Source organism: Musa acuminata, unplaced genomic scaffold (assembly GCF_036884655.1).
Source record: "Musa acuminata AAA Group cultivar baxijiao unplaced genomic scaffold, Cavendish_Baxijiao_AAA HiC_scaffold_1140, whole genome shotgun sequence".
NCBI classification, from domain to species: Eukaryota; Viridiplantae; Streptophyta; class Magnoliopsida; order Zingiberales; family Musaceae; genus Musa; species Musa acuminata.
The window spans coordinates 169,047-191,138 of NW_027021352.1; the positions used below are offsets into that span (position 1 = coordinate 169,047).

Genomic DNA, 22,092 nt, shown 5'->3' on the forward strand with positions numbered 1-22,092 from the left:
CGCAACAAGGGAACAAGCACTAGTCATTTGGTTTGAAAGCTGTAAGCGCTGTTAGGTTCCCCTACCCTCTATGGGAAGTGCGCTCAATTCTAGCTCTCATACCTGGATCAAGGCCTTGTGCTTACGTGAGTCTCGAAGCTCTGTTGTTACTCGATTCGGTTAGGAAACAATGCTCTGTTGTTACTCGTGAAGGAACTCCTTTATACTAAGCTAGTTGGAACGTTGCTTGTAGGAAGCAATTCTTTGTTGTTTAAAGAATTCCATATTATGCAAGAGAGATCAAATGATTACTTGACTTCATTCACACTGGCCCAAACTCCAATTATCTGTCTTGCTCGTGGAAGGTATCATATCTCGTAACAAGTTGCGATTCAATTAAAGCAAGCAAACAAGCAAGAAAGGCAAAGCTGTATCGCTCGCGCATCCATTCATTCGTTCTTAAAAGAAACAAGCGAGCAACTATACAAGCAAGACGGAACAAGAAGCAACGGCAAGGCAATAAGAAGAGATTACTTAAAGCGAAGAGAGTACTTAAGGGTTCGGAAAGGAAGCAATGCTCGGTTGTTAGTAAGGAAAGGTGCTGAAAGCCAGTTTGTTTCATCTCTTATATATTCTGTTATAGCTCCCATTCTTTAATAAGTTCCGTATTCTGCTACTATTCTGGAATAATATTTATATGATATGCGATCTAGATGAATTAACTTATTAATATCATATGCGATTGATTGAAATGAAATTCCTGGCCTGGGCGCGCTGCCCTACTTGCCCTACTGCTCGACAAAGTATCAAGTTGCCTTTTTTGGGGCCCAGACTTCTTGTTAATGGTTGCTTCAGCAGTAGAAAGTAGCTTCGACCCCGGTGAAGTAGCTCCCTAACGCTAGTAACTCAACAAACAAAAAGCAATGGCAACATTGCGCTAACGTGAGTTTGCCGGCGAAGCAATACTGGAAGAAAATCATACCTATACATAGTATACTTACCCCAACCTAGCCTGCCAGTCTAACATTTCTTAACAAAAGAGAGAGCATTGCTAAAATGAGCATATCTTAGCTCTTAAGTGTTTGCTTTCTTTCATTTCATAATAAAGTGGATGGAATTCAATCTTACTTGAGCCAGGTAAGGGTAAGCGAAAGAAGGGGGGAGTAACACAGTGTTGGTTGTTAATATCTTATATGTTATGATAGCTATCTTCCAGCACAGGATAGGGAGGAAATAATGAGTGTTTTTACTTTTCAATAGATTCTTTCATTAGATAGAATTATCATATTGTGGAATATAAGAAGATAGAATTATCATATTGTGGAATATAAGAGCAAAAGACAAGCATATTGTGGAATATAAGAGCAAAAGAAAAGTCATCAATCATAAGAAATAGATTCCCGCCTCGCCTGTGCTTCGTATCATCAGAATTGGCGCTTGCTTTCTTATCCAGTGCTTCGTATCTGATCGCGCTATAGGGGATTCGGTACCGCAATAATAGGTCTTTCTGTCTGCCTAACAAAAGAGAAATGGCCGTAAGTCTACTTAGTTCATTCATGCTCATAAGATTCTACAAGGGCCAAGCAACTAAGCGCCAAGCAACTACGCAAGTCCTGTATACTTGACTGGTAAGAAAGAGCTGCTGTTAAGAACTGGAACACTTGTGTATGTACTATTACCTTCTCTTAGCGTGCACAGTTGCATGCTGCCTTAGGCATATATCTCTTTCTTAGTTTGTTTCAAGCTTTCCTTATAAGTTAGTTAGTTTCTTCCTTATAAGTAATATATCTCTTTCTTAGTTTGTTTCAAGCTTTCCTTATAAGTTAGTTAGTTTCTTCCTTATAAGTAATATATCTCTTTCTTAGTTTGTTTCAAGCTTTCCTTATAAGGTTAGTGTTTAGTAATGAATAAATGTTGTGTATGTTTCGTCTATAAGCAATTCTTTTGTAGTAACACGGAAAGGCAGGCAACTCTTAACCCTAACTCGTGGAAAGTGAGGCCCGCTCGGGCGGCTTCTTATTGGATTCCTAGTGTCTACTTTCACTGGTCAATCAATCTTTCTTTATTTCGTCATGGCACTAAAGAATCGATAAAGTATGTTAGCATGCATCACTCATTACTATTCGGTACTAAAGGAGATGGAAAAGCCAGTATCCGCAGAGCCAGCCTATAAAGTAGAGTAGGTCCCCTGTAGCAGATGGAAATCCAATGCGTCAGTAAGTGGTGACTTCAGCTGCTAAATAGGCACATATAGTTAACAAGTAATGTACTTCGGGTGGGAGAGCATATATTCATTCGGTACTCTCAAGGTCCAATTGGCATTCAAAGAGGTTCATCGCCTCACTTCTCCAAGCGCCGGATATTAGGATATTTAGTACTCTGATTTGGATTAGGTTAGGAACCATTTGCTGTTACCTGCATTGCGAATTCTTAGGCTAGGTTCCCGTCCCCACTTTCTCCATTTTAGGGTTAGGGTCCAAGCAACTAGGCGTGGAAAGCATATCCCTTACTCGCATTCGCCTAATCGAGCAGAAGGCCACTCGGTGATCATCCTATAACTGGCTAGAGTGAGTGTCACATTACCTATAACAGGCTAGTTTGAATGCAGTAATTAAGGGCACAGGTTTCTATGGTTCTATTTAGTCCTGATTGATGAGGGTTGTCAAAGACCGGATCTTTGCACTTCGCAACCCTATCTGAGTATGTGCTTAGTGCAAGGCCTCATAGAAGTTATAGGTCATGTATACATACGAGCTCCGGCCCTCATCTCATACAAAATCAACAAGTTAATGGATGTTCCCAGTATTTTCTTGGACCCGAGAACTTTCACCTTTGATAGATCATGGCGGTTTAGTTGGTTTGGGAAGTGTAGTTTAGACTGGGCACGTGCGTCATCAAAATGGAAAAGGTAAAGAAGAGATGGAGGCTCGAAGAGAGGAGAGCCATTTGCATCGACCGCTCCTTTAGCCATGAATACCAATAACAGTACAAGTATGGATCGCCTCTATATTGTGTGGGTGTTTCTACTATTTCTTCAAGCTATGGAAAATAATGCGTATTGTATGCCATTCTCCCATCATACTTTCGTTGGAAAACCCAACGCCAAGTCAAACAATTTGTCTCCTTTCACTTTTCGGGAGCAGAGCAGTAAAAGAATAGCAATTCTCAATAATGGAAGAGTTCTTCTGGGGATGTGACATATATCAAACCAAGGAAATACAAAGTAAGCAAATAGACGCTACAATACTCATGGAAAAAATCGACTATAAGAATGACTTACTAATGGATAAAATACACTATCAAAATGATGAAGTACAAAGTGAGCAAATATACTCTCTTCCCCATTTGAAGGAAATAACAAGATTTAGTGCGGAAATGAGGATACAGGACTGCAACAGCTTAAGCCCACTTGAGCAATTTACCATTCACCCATTAATTCTGATTCGTGGGGGCAACTATTATTTCTCATTCACAAATCCATCCTTGTCTCTGCTGCTCACTCTCGGTTTGGTCCTACTTCTGCTTTTTTTGGTTACGAAAAAGGGAGGGGGAAAGTCAGTGCCAAATGCTTGGCAATCCTTGGTAGAGCTTCTTTATGATTTCGTGCTTAACCCAGTAAACGAACAAATAGGTGGTCGAAATGTGAACCAAAAGTTTTTCCCTTGCATCTCGGTCACTTTGACTTTTTCGTTATTTTGTAATCCCCAGGGTATGATACCCTATAGTTTCACAGTTACAAGTCATTTTCTCATTACTTTGACTCTATCATTTTCTCTTGTTATAGGCATTACGATCGTTGGATTTCAAAGACATGGGCTTCATTTTTTTAGCTTCTCATTACCAGCAGGAGTCCCACTACCGTTAGCACCTTTTTTAGTACTCCTTGAGCTAATCCCTCATTGTTTTCGTGCATTAAGCTCAGGAATACGTTTATTTGCTAATATGATGGCCGGTCATAGTTCAGTGAAGATTTTAAGTGGGTCTGCTTGGACTATACTATTATTGAATAATGTATTCTATTTCATAGGAGATCCTGGTCCTTTCTTTATAGTTCTTGCATTAACCGGTCCGGAATTAGGTGTAGCTATATTACAAGCTCATGTTTCTACGATCTCAATCTGTATTTACTTGAATGATGCTACAAATCTCCATCAATATTAGTTCTTTCATAATTGAATCAAAATGAGGAGCCGGGCAACTGCTATGCTTTTGCAGCTCATTTACATTACTTGGATTGGAGAGCTATCAACTATCCTTTTGGAAGCGGATAGTATACAGTGCTAATTCTCCAAAATACATAGGAAAAGCCAACTCATCATGATATTTCCACTCCATTTTCATTACGAAGATGTCTCACGTCAGGATCCGTTGCTCAAACCGAATCACGCCAACGTTATGGAAGTTCCTGGATCGTTTGAAATCAGATTAGTACCATCAGCTGCCTTCATTATTCCATTTTCTAAGTTCGCTATGGAGATGGAGTGCGGTCAGAGATTCATACAGAAACAAAGGAGCCCTTATTTCCAAGCTGGAAAGGTCAAGTCGTTTCGATCCAATACTTTCTTGGGATCTGAAAAAGACACTGCATATGTCAGTTACTTTGAACGACAAAGCGCTCTCCGAGGGCTTGGAATGTCACATTTGATGGTCAGAATCTCGATGGTAATGTCTATATTAGATTCTAAGGTCGAAATACGGGAAAACCCCATCCAATTCTCGATGGAAACAGAGTTTTTCGAATTCTCCCCGGAACTAGAAGAGCATTTCGAGATCTTCGAGCATATTAAAGGGTTCAATGTGACTATTGTGACTTCGGCCAACACAAAAGATGAGACTTTACCATTGTGGAGCGGCTTTTTGCTAAAAGATTAAGGGGAGACTAAGTCAGATGTCGGAGAAGCGAAATATACTTGATCACAAACGTAGATTGCTTGCGGCTAAATATGAATTGAGACGAAAGCTTTATAAAGCCTTTAGTAAGGATTCCGATCTTCCATATGAGATGCGGGACAAGCTTCGTTATAAGTTGTCCATGTTGCCAAGAAATAGTGCCTTTGCACGAATAAGAAACCGATGTATTTCCACGGGTCGCCCTCGTTCCGTAGTTAAGTTCTTTCGCATTTCTCGTATTGTTTTTCGTGGATTAGCATCTCGAGGTCCTTTGATGGGCATTACAAAATCCTCTTGGTAGCACAACAAAGGTTATAGCTCCGAAGCTGGTACACAAGCAAGGGTTTTAGGTACATTACCATATGGCTCCTGACCGAAAAGACCTAATAGAGTAATCCCAACTCTCGCAGCAGAGATGATAACAGCACGGGAATCGATTGGCTCTCCACCGAATCAGACATAGACTTCAAGCTGGGTAGTACTCTTGGAAAGATAGAAGATCACCCCGTGAACAACATCTAAAGTGACGAATGGCACCACCAAGACATTATTAACAATTCTTTTTCCATTGTCAGAGAACTCTTGTTCATGTTCACGCCTACGTGCTGAGCCCACCATTTAAGTCAGAGTCTGGGAGTGGGCCCCATTACTAACACAACCAAATAGGGTTCCAAATGAGAAAGACCAATATGTTATTCGTTTCGTTGGTAGAACCTACGCTCATTTTACAATATGATAGTTGATTGACTCTCTCTCGTCCAATAAAAAGCCATAATAGTATATCCGAGAGTCAAGTCACTTTCAACACTTCTGATTCTCTCCTTTCCAAAGCTCCACAAGGCAAGCAAAATACGTCAAGTAATAGGAGTCGAAATTCCATAAGTAATAGGACATGACATACTGTAGTAGCTTGGTTTGTTCATTGGTCTTTCTTTCTTTTTGAGTTCTTTCTTAGTTTAGATGGAAATCGACGTTCTTTTCCAAAGTAGTAGGGCACTTCTTAATTCAAGGCTTTTCTTTCATAGGGTTCTCTTAATGACTAGTCGTTTGAAGCCTTAATCAATCAAGTTTCCGTTTCTTTTGCTTGGCCCGTTGCCCAGTCACAGCCTCCTTCTCGCCCAAATTGGATTAATGCAGGCAGCTTTTTTCTGATTCAGGGCGCAGCGAAGCCCATTTCTATATCAAGGCAAAGAGATCAAATAAGGGGAAGAGGAGTTTTCACGAAAGAAGATAAATGACTCTAAGGAACCAACGATTCTCTATTCTTAAACAACCCATACCCTCCACACTTAACCAGCATTTGATAAATTATCCAACTCCGAGCAATATTAGTTATTGGTGGGGTTTCGGTCCGTTAGCTGGTATTTGTTTAGTGATTCAGATAGTAACTGGCGTTTTTTTAGCTATGCATTACACACCTCATGTGGATCTAGCTTTCAACAGCGTAGAACACATTATGAGAGATGTTGAAGGTGGCTGGTTGCTCCGTTATATGCATGCTAATGGGGCAAGTATGTTTCTCATTGTGGTTCACCTTCATATTTTTCGTGGTCTATATTATGCGAGTTATTGCAGTCCTAGGGAATTTGTTCGGTGTCTCGGAGTTGTCATATTCCTATTAATGATTGTTACAGCTTTTATAGGATACGTACCACCTTGGGGTCAGATGAGCTTTTGGGGAGCTACAGTAATTACAAGCTTAGCTAGCGCCATACCAGTAGTAGGAGATACAATAGTTACTTGGCTTTGGGGTGGTTTCTCCGTGGACAATGCAACCTTAAATCGTTTTTTTAGTCTCCATTATTTACTCCCCCTTATTCTAGTAGGCGCCAGTCTTCTTCATCTGGCCGCATTGCATCAATATGGATCAAATAATCCATTGGGTGTACATTCTGAGATGGATAAAATCACTTCTTACCCATATTTTTATGTAAAGGATCTAGTAGGTCGGGTAGCTTTTGCTATCTTTTCTTCCATTTGGATTTTTTATGCTCCTAATGTTTTGGGGCATCCCGATAATTATATACCTGCTAATCCGATGTCCACCCCGCCTCATATTGTGCCGGAATGGTATTTCCTACCGATCCATGCCATTCTTCGCAGTATACCCGACAAATCCGGAGGTGTAGCCGCAATAGCACCAGTTTTTATATCTCTGTTGGCTTTACCTTTTATGAAAAATATGTTTATTCGTAGTTCCAGTTTTCGCCCGATTCACCAAGGAATCTTTTGGTTGCTTTTGGCAGATCGCTTAATACTAGGTTGGATCGGATGTAAACCAGTGGAGGCACCATTTGTGACTATTGGACAAATTCCTTCCTTTTTGTTCTTCTTGTTCTTTGCCATAACGCCCATTCTGGGACGGGTTGGAAGAGGTATTCCAGATTCTTACACGGATGCAACTTGATCAAACACCTGATCAGTGCATTTTTCTTACAACCAACAGTTTGCCATTAACGAGTCCTTTGAGTATATTACACTATGAATTTACAAGCAGATGAGTTTTAGGCCTTGTTGATAGAGGCTTAGATAGGGAGAAATCAAATACTATACTATTGTTTTGGGTGCTAGGGCTTCACTTTCCCATACGTGAAAACTTAGGACTTCAGCATAACTCACACTAACTAGAATGAATTCTCAAAGAATCTGAACTTGCATATGATAATAGATAGTAACCAGACTTCTTTGCTTACTCTATTTGTTTGCGCTGTCTGTTCTGTTCCTTAAAAAGACTGCTCTCTCTCTTCTATCTCTGGTAGACTTGACTTTGACACCACTCGTTAAGTTACCTATCTACTCTCCTTTTTGACCAATATATATCATACCTAGGGTGGGAACAATACTTATGATCTTTATCCTGATCTAGCTAATGATCTTGTAGACTAGAATTGCTGCTGACTCTGGTGCTCTATCTGTGACTGCGACTGCTGGATCTGCTCCACCTATTACTGCTGTCTCCGCTCTACCTGCTTACTTGACTCTAAAGACTCACTAACAGGCCGCGATCCGCAATAGTATAATCGATTAAGGAAAACAGCCAATACCACGTAGTACTCTCAATCAGGGGCCAAGCTACGACTAATGAACTAACTCCTACTGTTGCTCACTGAAACTACACTTTCCACTGAACCTCGAACGTCACTTTCAGAATCGATCTCACAATGTTGTACTACTTTCCTGGATGTGTTACTCGCAACTATATTAAGCCCCCTCCACTCAAGCTTGCGCGATCCTTATCCTTATTCTTGACCTTATGAAGATCAATTCTCTGATTCAACTGATCCTGACTCGGAACTTGTAGAAGCAGACGTTGCCACTTTGTATAGATTTGAGGAAATACCCAAAATCCCTTGAGAATGGAACTGCCACTGATGCGCTTTAATAACTCACTTACGCCTTAGAGCACTTGTTGCTTGAGTCACTCACTTACGCCTTAGAGCACTTGTTCTAGTTGGGGTTGTCCCTTGTCAAACAGTTAGTCTATCTGCGGAGTCTCTCGATCAAGCATTAACCGCTACATTACATGGGCTATCCGAACTCCCTTAACAAGAGACCGGAGCCTTTCTTTCGAGTCGCGGGGTCAACTCATATTATGGAAAATGACTCCATTAAGCCCCCAACAAGAGCTCCCTAAAACTGGACTCTTATACGTGCTTACGTAGCCTAGCCCGGCTAGCTTTTTATTGACTGAACCCCTCCCCTCCGTAAGAGAAACAGTAAGCTAACGACATAATTCATAGTATTCCTGTCCTGTCTTCAACTAACGGGAGTTCACAAGGGAAATAATTCTATACGAGAGTCTATCGTTCGGCAATAAAGTTCTCAAACTACCTACTATGCTGCTTCTTTCTATTCAACAAGCGCTATGCAAGAAAAGAGTAAGGCTCAGTATAGGGTTCGTCAGCTTACTTGCGCCCTTACTCCGGCAACAGATCTTTCTATTTCTTCTTCTGGAACAATACTTTATCATGCTTATGATCCAGCTTTCATCTCTTTGCTTTCCTGGCACTACGGATTATCGAACTGCGGATTCAGTTGCTTGTCGAACGTCACTTTCCTCCCCAGAGGACTAGGCGGAGGACTAACGTAAGGCAGAGTCAGCATCAGCCGGAGTAGATTCCAAGTCTGGATCTGGCTCTCCAATTCCAGTTTCGTTCGGGTGATAGCCTTCTTAAGCGGTAAGTCCAGTAGTATACGCTTGTCGGCAGTTTTCTGGTTTTGTTCTAGTAAGGGAAATAAGGCAAGGCAATTCGAGTCACCAACACCGATCAAAGTCGCTAAGGCTTCGGCAGTGGATCATTCCATTCTGCAATTCCACTATTCATTCGATTCGAGAGTCGATTCTAGCTTCCTTTATACTGTTCCTTGGAAACAGCTTATCAGCTTACTTTTGCCAACACAGCTTGACTTTATCGACACAGTAGAAATCCAATCTTGATATTGATAAGATAGAAACTCACACTATACTTGTTGAACCATTTACTGCTGCCGACTTCACCACAACATCTAGACTTCGCCCCCAAAGAGATGAGTATGCACGGCGCTTCAATTGACGACTCACTACTCGGTACTGAAGTACCATATTCTAAGTTGGGCAGCTGATGAACTTATTTATACACCTGACTTCTCATCTACTGCTGTATCTGGCTCTGCTCTAACTGCTTCCTTTAGCGCTGAATAAGGTGGTTGAGGCCTCTTTCTCGTTGTTTCAGCTCTGGTAAACTCCAATTATAGCTCATCTGCAGAGTGGGCATGAGAAAAAGGGGATTCTGCTTTCTTTCTTTTGAGGCGCAGCTTAATTCTTCAACTTTCAGAGAGGTTCTTCTTAATTCCGCAGCCCTAACTAAGTCCTAAAGTAGAGATAGTTTATTGTGTTGAAGTGGAAATAGAAGGAGGTGCTTCTTATGCGCTAAGTCCTTATTTAGTGGAGTTAAGAGAAGAAGTTAACAAGCTAGTTCCAGAGTGATTAGTTGGGTGTGAGACCTTAGAGTCCGTTTCCGCAGTCACCTTTGTTAGACCTTAGAGTAGTTTCTTTTCTGTAGTCACCTTTGTTAGACCTTAGAGTCAGTTTCCGTAGTCGTGCCGGTCAGTGATCTTCCGGGGCGGTGCACTCAATTGAAAAAAGCACTCACTGACGCTATAGGGCTCATACGAAACTTGTATAACGGTGTCTATGCCACTGCCTCTGTCCTAACCTAATTCATAGTGTTGGATTCAGCTGTCTCTGTCCTTTAGTTTTTAAAAGCAAATCCAATAAGCTTTTCTAATCAAAAGCAAATATCTCCTTAAAAGAAAAAGAAAGATCAGATAGATAAACAAAAGAAGGAAGTGAGCAAGCGCTGTAACCGAGAAAAGAGTGCATGCTCATTAGGCCCCGACCGCCCCTAGCTTTCGTAACCCGTGCTTGATGCCAAAGTTTGATACGTCGCCACCACTTCGACCCGGCACAGGCAAACAGTAGCTTCCCTTAACTAAAGCATGGAACCTCATACACCATAAGATTTTCTAAATAACATATTATCATTGTGAGGAAATCCGTTTCGACGACAGTAACAAAGTAGGAATGCTGACCCCGACTAACAAGACAGAAGGTAAATAATCGATCAATTAGATTGAAGTCCTTTTATTGAGTATTCGTTTTTGAATATGCTTGGCTTCCATTGCATCACACCTACGATAAAGAAAGGCGGGGAAGGCTTTATTAAAGAGTCAAAACAAATTGATGCAGGTCATAGTAAAAACAAACAAATTGATGCAGGCGCCACATAAATAGAAAGCATGTAAATAGAAAATGTGCACACTTAGTGAGAAAAGGAAAAAGCATGAAAACAGATCCAAACTATGAGTAAGGAACTGACTTACTGCTTGGCCCACTAAGGGTTACAGAGGAGGATGCAGTTTAGGGATGATTGCAGGAAGATGTAGTTTAGGGATGATTGCTCTTTAATCCGTCCCTTCCTTACTTCACAAAAGAACAAATTCCCTAACTCTGAGAAAGCGAGTCTTGTCTTCTTGCGCCGCTCTTCCAGAATCCATTCGGGTGGGCCAAACAAGGAAGGCCGTGGATACACCACTGAATCGGTCGGGCAGAGAGGTGGTAACCGTGAAACTCCTTTTTTTGAATCAAAAGGGATGGTCTTACTTGTTCAAGACAGAGAGCAATTCCATTGAAACCATTTACTGTCTTAAAAAACGAAGTGCTATTCTTTCTTCTCCAGCCCCTCAGGTAAAGAGCAACTATGTTATTAGGCTCAAATGCATCAGAAGCACCATTTCCTCGTGAAAACTCATATGTGACAAGTATATTATAGATAGTACTAAAGTATTATAGATAGTACTACTGAAAACCACCCATGTGAAACAGAGCTAATGGCCTGCCTGCTTTTTAGCTTGACAGATAAGGACTTCTTGAAGAGGAAGAGGCATTGCAAATCAATCTTACTGTGTACCGACCCATTAAGGATCGTTGAGTTACATTGGTTGCCTGCCGGTTGCAGATGAGATGTTGTTGACTCGGGCAGAGGCACTTCTACACCTTAAGCAGCCTTTCTATTAACCACAGGAAAGGGTAAGAAATGACAACGATTCTAATAGAGCGGGCCCCCTCTTTTCATGTCATTTGTAAGCGTAAGCGCGAAAGAATGTTGTTGTAGATAACTGTGCCACTATGAATGATTCAATTAAGATGTAATATGTTATAGATTATTCCAAATTATATCATATGTATCTCCTCCATTATAAGAAAAAGATGTAATATGTTCATAGAATAGATTATTCCAAATTATATCATATGTATCTCTTCCATTATAAGAAAAAGAAAGGGTACCGATACCCACATATAAGAAAGAATGTCGGCACCCACTAAACATATAGTATTCAATTAGAATCCAGATTAGGTAGTCCTGGCCAAGCAGACAAGTAACGACTTATATAGGCTTGGCGTCTAGTAGTTACTTGGCTCTTTGGGTTCCATTCCTGGATCCGAAGGTTTCTCAAGTAAGTAAGTCGCAATCGGTTCTTCAAATGCTTGAGTGGAAAGATAAAGATCTGAATAAGGATATTCATCAGGATTAGAATAAGCAAAAGATCATAACTGCACTTGCTCATAACTAACTACCCACTAGCTGCCCTGCCGTGAAACATTAAGTAAATATTACCCAATTTTCTACGCCCGTCTGCTTCTTTAAGTGTAAACTAAGACGACAGGAAGAGGGGATTGATTTCTGGCTGTCCTAACAAGGCAAATATCCTATAAAGAGAGGACGGGACTGCTTCCTCGTGTACAGCTATAGAATTCCCCGCTTGGATCATCGGATGAATTAACAGTTTTCCTAAGCTTGATGAATGTGCCGAAATGAGTTTTTTGTGGCGAGAAAGAGATGATTTGCTGTTTTCAGGTGCATATGAAAAGTAGGTAGGTGCCAGTCTTGGATTTTTGGTCTAGGAAAAACCGATGCGCCACGGAGAACACTTTTCCATACTAGTTATAGTCTAACGGTTTGAATTGAAAGAAAGATTCCCTTCGAAGCCTTCTTAACGCTGTAGCCCCTGAGATTCCTCGAGCTTGTAAACATTACTCTTTCCATAAAGCATTTATGAAACACTTTCCATTCGTTCTGCGAATAGCTTGGTTTTATTATTCCTTCCTAAAAGCGAGTGTGAAATGCCTTGTGTAATTTCTTTGTTGCTATACACTTAACACTAAGCAACTCCACGCCAAAAAGGTCTCGATCAAGGGCCTTCCGCCTTCTCGTGCCACAGCTCTAATCCGAATGGCTTCAACTATGAACGCAATTTCCAGTTCGAGCAAGAGCCGTTTGTTTTTCGAGAAAATCCAGAAACTAGAAAACGGATCGTCGTTAAGTCCGGCTTGCAGAACCGTCTTTCGGATAACTATAAGTGTGAGTCGGTTAGCTCCTTTTTCTGTTGCTGTAGTTGGTCGATAAACACTCCTATATTTAGTAATGAAAGACTTAATTCAGTGAGCTTGGTACCGCCTGTTCAAGGGGTTGGAGGAGATCAAACCCAAGAGAGGCCCGAGCACAACGTCTTCATGAGTTAAGTGTTCCCACCTTGGGAGCTGAGAGTCAGGCCTGCATTAGTGGAATATCCTTTACAGCCTTCCTTTATCCGACCAGACAACTATTCTAGTTCCACTTTTGATACCGGGCAGAGCAGCTAAAGTGGCTGAACCCTCTTTCTTTTGGCAGTTGCTTGCGAAGAATTTGGGTATTTACTTATCCTAGCTCAGATAGAGCACTTGAGAGAGAATTAGAATAGTAGGTTTGGATCGTAAGCACAATGGACTCGCTGCCTTATCTGTCATATAGGAATATCGATAGCGAGCAGTACCCATCGGTTGCAGCTATAATCGTTTGCAGCTAGTACCCATCGTTTGCAGCTATAAGTATAGAGCTCGTTCTTTTCTTACTTACCCGACGGTCGGAACTTTCAAAGGATTCTCCCCATCTAAAGAGCACTTCGTTCCTAATAAATGCAGACGGAAAGGTAGGTGCTGAAAGCCAGTGGAAGACTTATGTCGAGAAGAACGTAGTGGCTTGTTGGCACAGATGCCTTAATTGATCTTGTTGGCACAGATGCCTTAATTTAGAATTGAATCCATCCAATTATGCACTTAAGAGATTGACAGTCCTCCGCTCAGGCAAAGAAAAAACCTAATCTTATTATACTTATATTGGATCCAAATTGAGAATAGAACCTAAAGGTTGGTGGATCATGGTTCTACTAAGCGCCCTTCACCCCTGGTCCTTCTCATATGTCTTATACTGGAATGGCATTTTCTTAGGGTAAGTTCTTTGTCAATAAATTGGATGCCCTAAGACGTAATCAAGCCTTGCCTTTTCTTTTTGTTCTCGATCTCTTCTCTTTAGAACTTATAAATAGCACGTAAGCATGACAAAGGATGGGAGCGGTGATTGACCAGAAACATTCTGTAAAAAAAGAAAAGAGTATCTTGCTGGAATGGATTTCAAAGAGCAATCGTAAGGCCCACCAATCTAACGCCGACAAGTGGTAAGACTATCCCTCGTAAGACCGACATTCCTCATTCACTTCGAGGTGTGGCGCTAACTAGGCATTCAACGAAAACGGAATTAGTGCTTAACTGAAACTCCCCTTTAAGACTTATATACACAAGCAACAGGACTTGTTTCTTGCTATGAAGCATAAGATCAGATTGTAGGAGAAGCTCGAGCATCAAAGTCATAGTTTAGTTGCTTGTTCCGTAGCTGGTTGACTCGCTTCACTCATATATACATCTTTCTGGATTTATTAAGTACTTAGCACTGAAGAACCCCTTCCCTTACAACAGAATCACCTCTTTAAACTGAAACTTTTAGGCAATAATCATCTTCCTTCTTCAGATAGAAATCAACGTAAGCCAGAAATAGTACTTAATTCTGCCCCTACCTCTTCTTTAACTTGCACCAATGGAGCTCCCCCAGATGTGGCTTCTAAGTCTGATTGATCTAAGCACAGCAGATTCTCCTGATACTGCGGATTATCTTACTTGTGTCAACTGCACCACTACTTTACTCGGGAAAGCCTCCACCCACGGAGTCTGGACCTGTCCTGTCTTCATTCTCAATTCCAACTTTGTAAACATGAAAATAGAACCTATTTCTATACCTTATTGCTGCTTCCTTTCGCAGTGCTTCTTCTGTTGACTCATTGCTCTTTCTTCCTTAACCTTTCAGAAGTAAGCTAAGGTGAAAAAGAAGTAAGCTAAGGTGAAAAAGAAGTAAGCTAAGGCTTGAGCTACACCACTAACGCACTTAGGCTTTCGCCGACAAACTACACTCTTTCTTTGCCTTATAGCCCTTGCTTATTGAATAGAAGTACCCGTATTTAAGAAGATAAGATTTAGAGGCAGTGGTAAGAAGATAAGATTTAGAGGCAGACAGACTCACCCTTAACTCAACTACTCCGGCACAAGATGTTGCTTGTTGAATGGAGTTAGGAACCGTATACTTAAATAAAAGGACAGAAGCAGAGGCAGCACCTGTAGAAAGGAATTGAGGCACAGGAAGCTCCAATCCAAAGCTAACAGGTGGAACTCCCTAATGCTATTGTTCCAGAAGCCCTTTCCAAATCTAATATATGTCTCTTAGCAAGTTGTGCTCCAGCGGTCCAATAGTTTACCTTATTGCGGGAAGCAAGGCAAAGAATCAAGTACTTGTTTTGAAGCCTTTAGTAGCAGGTGCTTGTGTTGGAACGGTAATTGGCTTGGCTCCGAGTGTCATCCCTAGTTTCATCAGTTTTCCTATATATAGAGAAGAGAGAATTAAGTAGACTTTCCTATACAGTGTAAGTAGACGGGAAAGATGAGTAGTTTCCGAGTACTTTTCTGCAACAACTAGCGGCACTGCCGTTCCTATAGCTCGCTACCGTTTTAGCTCAGGCTCCTCCGCCCAGAACACATCTATTGTAATAACTTTGTTATATATATTACTTTTGCTACCGCTCAACGTCTTGCGCCGTTGTTTGGTTAGTAGTGTCTTGGCGATCGGCTTGGCGAACACAGGAATTGTTATAACTGCGTTATAACATACTATTGTTGCTGCCGTACAACGGCTTGCGCCGTTGCTTGTCTATCCGTTCCTTGGCGGCTTGTCCCCTCCTAAATGAGATCTTTTCTTTATATATGATGAAACTCACTCGGGTCGGGGTTCACTCATCGGTCAGAATGCAACCAGGTAGTCACAGGTATAGATGGGTATTGAACAGTGGAGGGCGAAGTAAGAATGTCCCTAAGCAGTCTAAGAATCAAACTCATAAGACAGAGGCCAAGCACTAACAACCGGAACCATTGAACCAACTAACGGAATGCAACCCATGAATCCAAGCCTTAACCCGGTGCTACTAGGACTTAAACAGTGCCCTACTATGTTAGGTATTGGTACTAAGGCTGATGTGGTAGATGCTAGGTATTGGTTTGTAGCTGGGCAGACTGATCTAAGGTAGTCAGTATGGGACTGGCTCTGAGTTAGAGACTTAACCTAGTGGTACTCAGACTTAAAAACAGTTCTGCACTAACAAGACTGAAACTAAGGTTGGAAAGCTGGGTTTAGCTACAGCAACTGGTACTTTTACTGGTAGATCAGCAACTCCAAGTCCTGTGTTCGGGTAACTCAATCTATTCTATTCTTTCAAGTAAAGGCGCTTGGGTAACTCTCCTCAATGGTGGCAGGGAACAGCCCAAACAATCATATCGTCGTCTGCGGACTCGGGAACAGCCCAAACAATCATATAAGGTATTAGAGCAAAAGGTCAAAGAGATGAGGCTGAGGCTTCTGATCCAACTCCTTATCCGGTTTATGTAGCAGACTTTCACACTCCCCTTGAAAGAACCGCGAAAACAATACTTGGCAGGAGAAAAGTAGTCAATTAAGCAAGTTGTATAACCCATGTGTGAAGCAAGTAGTCAATAGATAAGTCGACTGTAGTTGCCTGTTCCCCGAAACACCCATAAATAAGCATTAGCACAAGTATAAGCCATAAGATAAGGGAGTCTTGTATATAACTAAGAAGCGGGTTATTATTGAATCAGAGGATTGATCTTCAGAAGGATAAAGAGAATCATCATCATCAGAAGAAGCAAGGGTTAAGATATTCCTGCCACCAGTTGCACCTTAGCTAGTTTAGCGTAAGAGAAATTCATTAGCTGACCCTATTAAGTAAGTCGGAAACCAGAACTCCACAAACAAGAACAATGAACTTTAGGGCTGGACTACCTTTCTTATGAGACCCCTCTGGCTACTTAGTGAAATTCTTGGATTGACTGTTTTCATTCCTTCAATTGACTAGCGGACCTGGTGAAGTCTAGTAGTTGCCTGCCCCTAGTAGTCCAGTGAGAGTGATAGCTCAATGTAATCGACCCTTTGTTTCATATCCCGAGTGGAGTCTGGTTAGAAGTAAGAGAAGATACCCGAGTGGAGTCTTAAGTGGACAAGTAGGAGAAGAGGATGTAGCTAAGTTGACAGCCCCAACAAGTAGTATCAGTAGGAGTATCGGAGTAAGTTGTATAAGTAGGAGTGAGGGCAAGAAGAGAAGATATTACTCGCGCCCTAAGTTGTAGAGACAGGAGAGGTTCGAGTGTTGCAGTAACAGAATCATAGGATTGATCCGCGCTAAGGGAGTTTCTAGTGTCAATTCCTGGACTACTATCAGTAGAAGTTGAATACGAGTCATAGAGGGAAAAAGCCAAAGCCGAGGATCAATATCTAGTAGAGCTCTTTTATAATGTCCTGTTCGAGCAGTTCCTGTGTTCGGCGGCAGGAGCCCCGGTAGAGCAAGGCAAGTGTCTGAGAGAAAAGGTAGTAAGAACGAAGGAGGAGCTAAAGAATCAAAGTATGGAGTTCCGAGAAGTTGACACTAAAGAAAGAGTGGAATTCCTTGGTTTGGGGGTTTTGGGGGTGACTTCCCTTGCCCACCTGTCCCATGGCTACTTAGGGAAATTCCCCTTAGTCCCACTGCAAGGGTTCCAGCAGAGTTAATTAAGTACAACACGAGTAACAGAACGAGAGAAGAGAGAGGCATACTCTCACTAAGCTTGGAGCTATGAAGTAAGGCTCGGCATGAACACCAGCAATACGCATTTTATTACACAACGAGCAAGGCCGGATTTACTGAGTCCGCAAAGTCACTACTAGACAAGACAATAGGCAAGTCGAACAAAAGTACTATCTTATCCATTTGCTATGAGCCAAGTCACCACTAGAGCAAGAAATCAGAATGGAATTGGAAGTTTCATAGGAGTCCTGAGTATGTTGTTATATGAAATACAAAATAGGAGTTAATGGAGTTATATTCACAAAATAGGAGTTAATGGAGTTATATTCATAAGATAAGATAAGAATTCCACTCAGAGGTGAGCTAGAGAGGTGAGCTAGTCGGAAAGTGGTAATTCCAGAATGAGTTTACAGAGCGAACACTAGCTGCAGGAGCTTCAGAACCATACCAGAGTCGAGAGAGGCGAATGCAGTTAAGAGTTGACAGAGCCGAGCCTGTTGTTGGTGACTATCGATCAGGTGTTTCATCCTATCTAGTAGTAGCCAGCTAAAGCTGCCCTTAATTAAGTCGGTATCGGATAAGAGCCCTTATATTAAGTTGGCTCAATTTGAACTCGTTGCCATAGCCCGGGTATCCAGTAGTTTAGAGTTGATAGTTGCATTCTGTGTTTCATCTGTCTTAGTTGCGAGAGGAGAGGAACTCTTTATTAGTTGACAGAGGAGAGAGAGGCAATAAAGTCATACTGATAGGTCGTTTCGGGTGCTCAAACAAAAGAAGTAGGGCCCTTTTAGTAAGTTGTTCCTATTGCCTATCAAACATGCCCATAAAACACATGCCCGAGCCTTGTTTCTATTGATAGGAAAACAGAAGGAGGGGCTTGCCGCGTAACTTACATAGTTCCTTGGCCGGTATTCCACTTGGGATGAAGACTAGATAACTCGCGAACAGGGGCAGGCTTGAAGCACCTTACTTTCTTGCTTGTTCGGATGGGACCTTACTTTCTTGCTTGTTAGGATGGGTATGATAGTAGCCTGCTGCTTTGCAGTTGTTATTCTGACAGTTTCGTTTGATGCCTTGGCCCTTAGTGCCTTGGCTCATAGCAATTCCAGTCTTGGTCTTGTTCCAGTCCATCTCCTGCTTCGGTATCAAAGCCAGTAAGTACTTGACCTCGCATCAAAGCCGATACTTGATTCTGAAACGACTAGTGGCATTAGTTTCATCCTGGTAGTAGGAGTCGCGTAAGGGAAGGGAGTTTACAGTTCAATTGATTGAGTAGTTTCAAGTCGAGGTAGTCAATTCCATTCTATAGTTTGCTTTCCAGAGTTAACCTGTGTTCGTACCCGGGTTTTAGTGACAGTGACTAGGCTGGCAATCGGTCCCTTTGTTACAGTACGATGACTCCCCCTTCCTTAGCTTCAAAACAGCTTACTGCTTCAGTTATTGGGAGCCTGCAGCTGGGCTTGTGGAATGAAGTGACTAGGGGTCGGGCTTGTTTCATTACTTGTTTACTGACTTGGGTAGTCAAAAGAGATTACTTACTTGTGCCGGGTGGGTGTGCTTATTGCCTAGTTAAGGGGTAGGCTGACTTACTCGGGTAGTGTCGTTTACTGACTTTGTGGTTCCTGCACTGATCTGGTTTACTGACTTAGTTGACAGAGCTCGGGTCTATTGGAGGTTGGGTCGGAATACAGATGCTGAATGAACTGTTCTGGTTTAATCATATCTTAGAGAATAGCCTGGCTGGCTGGCAGGGTGAAGGTCAGAAGAGAGTACTGTACTGGCCGGGTAGAATCCCAAGTCTGGTTTCGGGTGCTCAAACAAAAGAAAGGACGTCGCTTTTCCTCAAACGCCAGCCGTGGTATAATCTTTTCACCCAAGTTACGTGCATACTGAAACTCTTCACTGAAATAAACACCAACTAATTCCCCGGTTGGAAAGATTAGAGTGTTCTTCTCTCGAAAAGGGCTTCTTGATAGTATTCGGACAGACTACATATGCCTCAATAAATCCAAATAAGTCGGACAATTTATGGTCTTCCAAGTTGTTACCATGCCATTTAGGCGCCCGGCGTAGAACGGGTTTGCATGACAAATGGATATAGGGAGTTCACGTCAAAATATAATAGAATCTATATCAAGTCTTTCCATGTGGGATATACACATCAGCATGGCCTCCATAGTACCCAAGACGAATGAATGTATCTTCGTTCAAATATAGGAAAACTAAGAGGATCGGAATAGTTCATACGAGAAATGCGCATAGCTAGCGCGGACAATGTCATGCAATCCTAGATATACACTTTGTACTGAGAAAAATCCATCTATTGAGCCTTCAGCATAACACCACCTAAGAGACGAATATCCTGTTTCATATAATACAAGTGCTGGAAGCGCTTATTCAGATTCTCCACCTTTCACTTGATTATGGTCGATGGAGCCTTTATAACCACATTGAGGACAATAAATAAGTCTTTGCCAATACAAAGAGATTCTTAGGGAGCAGAGTTATTGAATCTCTTAGACGAAAGGCCCCTTGATTTCCCCGATACACTTTGAACTCACACTCATTATTGTTCCTGGATAAGAGGTTGGATGGCACCATAATAAACAACATATTTCATAATCAAAATACCATCGAATCGTGAGAAGTTATGAAAGTCAACTGTGTGACAATCTTAGTAGTAGAAGCAACCACTTCTAAACGCTCTAGAAAGTGGAACAACATGAGATTGATTACTCTTTGTCTTCCAATTCTAGTATTAACGATGCGTGATCTTCACTTCAATATGTTCAAATGGAATAATCAGGGCCAAGCGTATACTACAAAAACCCTTAATGTAGTGGTCCAGATCGCACAACTACTCCTGGAGTCTACGTTGCTTGGCCTAAGCTTGGCTCTATGCTTTTGTATACTAAGCTTGGTGGACTTGATTAATTATTTCTCTTATTATAGCTCTTTATGTAGTAGTGGATTTCTTTTACTACTGAGTGAGGAGTTATGAGTTAGTGGATTTCTTTTACTACTGAGTGAGGAGTTATGAGTTAGTTTCATTGAATCTGTTTGTCGACTTTCCAGTTATTGCTACCAATGTGTGTGTACTGAGTCAAGGGCAGTAGAACTAACGCAGTTACTTGGCCCCGTTGCTATTCAAAAACCCGTGTTTTGGTGACTCGAGTTCAGTCAGCTGCCCCTGTTCCAGTTAGAAAGATAAGAATTCCACTATGAAGTAACAGCCTTAAAGCCCCGAGTAGCAGAAGAGAAAGATGGTCAAGGCTTTGATACCGAAGCCAGAGAAGGAGAAGAGCCAGACTTCATCTTAGTAGCTGATGTCACCCGTATTCTAATCACTAAGGTAACTAAGGCCAGAAGATGAAAAGATATGATCTATTTTATTGAAATATGAAGCTCAATTGTTGTAGACACTCGAAAGCCTGTTACATCATTAGAGAAGAGAGTCCGAGAGTCAGCGTTTAAGTGGAAAGGAACTGTTAAAGCTTATTATGCTTATCTTATGCAATTCGATTCAATCGATCAAGAGAAAGATACAATGCACTCAAAGCCTAAGTCAGAAATCACCTCTCCGGCAGTTTCGCTCATCTATCGCCTTTATCGGTCGAGCTCTCATCCAGAATATTTCCCCCACTTATTAGTCTAGGTCAACAAGCAAATAAACAAGCAAGGAAAGCCTGACTCGAGGCTGGCCCAACCCTATGATCGAATACCGGACGGTACATAGACCTGAAGAGTGCCTTTTCACTGAATTCCTGTGTGGAGTGAACCTAATCAAAATGAATTGAATGCTACTAGCTACTACTACTAATAATAAGAATCTAAGTGTGGAACCGGACTCCTTACTCCTGAGAACTCTGCTAGGCACAAAACAAGTTGCACTCAGCTATGCAACGCTATCTCTAGGCAAAGAGTACAGAATTATTGACTTTCGCACCACTCACTACAGCTTCAAGAACTCCGTTAGCCCCGTTGCTTCTTCCGTTGCTTGTTGAATTGCTCTTTATAACAATAATGAAGATAGCGTTCATTGTATAGAATAAATGAACTTTACGGAGCATTGCTTCAAAACAGCTTCTGCTTACCGCTGGCTTCTCCAAAGAACTGCTTCCTGCGCATCAACAACACTTTAAGAACCAACAACAAAGATCAAGCCAAGAACTGAATCCAGAGATGCTTCACACACCGATCCGTTGTTACATGAGTATTAGATTCGATCAGATCTCGTCGACTTAATTCACACGGAAGATTCAGTTGCTTCGGCTTCGACTCCTTACTTCAGAGCCAATAACTTCTCTAGTATATCAAATATTCCTCACTACAGCAAAGGAGAACACATTAGGTGGTTTGCCCGGAACAAGGGCGTGAACTCAACTCTCACAGGCAAATAATAGAATGGATTTCACTCCTGAATTGGTACACTTATGGTCCTTACGCGAGCCCATTAATCACCGATGTCGGCATATGAACAAACCCTGCCCCCTTACTTTATTATACTATAGCTAATGTTAGATGCTGGTATAGAATCAAAGTCGAGTGGAACAGTAACCGCTTTTTCTCCTGTTTTGCATTCTGCTTTTGGATACTTGATTTCTTCCAATCCATCTTATATGCCTCTGATCCCGATCTTTTCAACTGCTTTTGCTGAAGATCTTCGCTTTTTTTGTGATTTCTAATTGATTG

At 41.7% G+C, this 22,092-nt stretch overlaps 2 protein-coding genes across 2 annotated transcripts; both read left to right on the plus strand.

Annotated features, from left to right (window-relative positions):
* The first annotated feature begins 3,150 nt into the window (after positions 1-3,150).
* On the plus strand, positions 3,151-4,172 carry LOC135671539 (ATP synthase subunit a-like). The gene has a single exon (XM_065179733.1). The coding sequence runs from the start codon at positions 3,151-3,153 to the stop codon at positions 4,138-4,140; it is 990 nt and encodes a 329-aa protein (XP_065035805.1). The 3' UTR covers positions 4,141-4,172.
* A 122-nt stretch (positions 4,173-4,294) lies between these two features.
* Positions 4,295-7,374, plus strand: LOC135671540 (large ribosomal subunit protein uL5m-like). The gene has a single exon (XM_065179735.1). It carries the CDS (start codon positions 4,297-4,299, stop codon positions 4,849-4,851), a length of 555 nt encoding a protein of 184 aa, XP_065035807.1. The 5' UTR covers positions 4,295-4,296; the 3' UTR covers positions 4,852-7,374.
* The last annotated feature ends 14,718 nt before the right edge of the window (positions 7,375-22,092 follow it).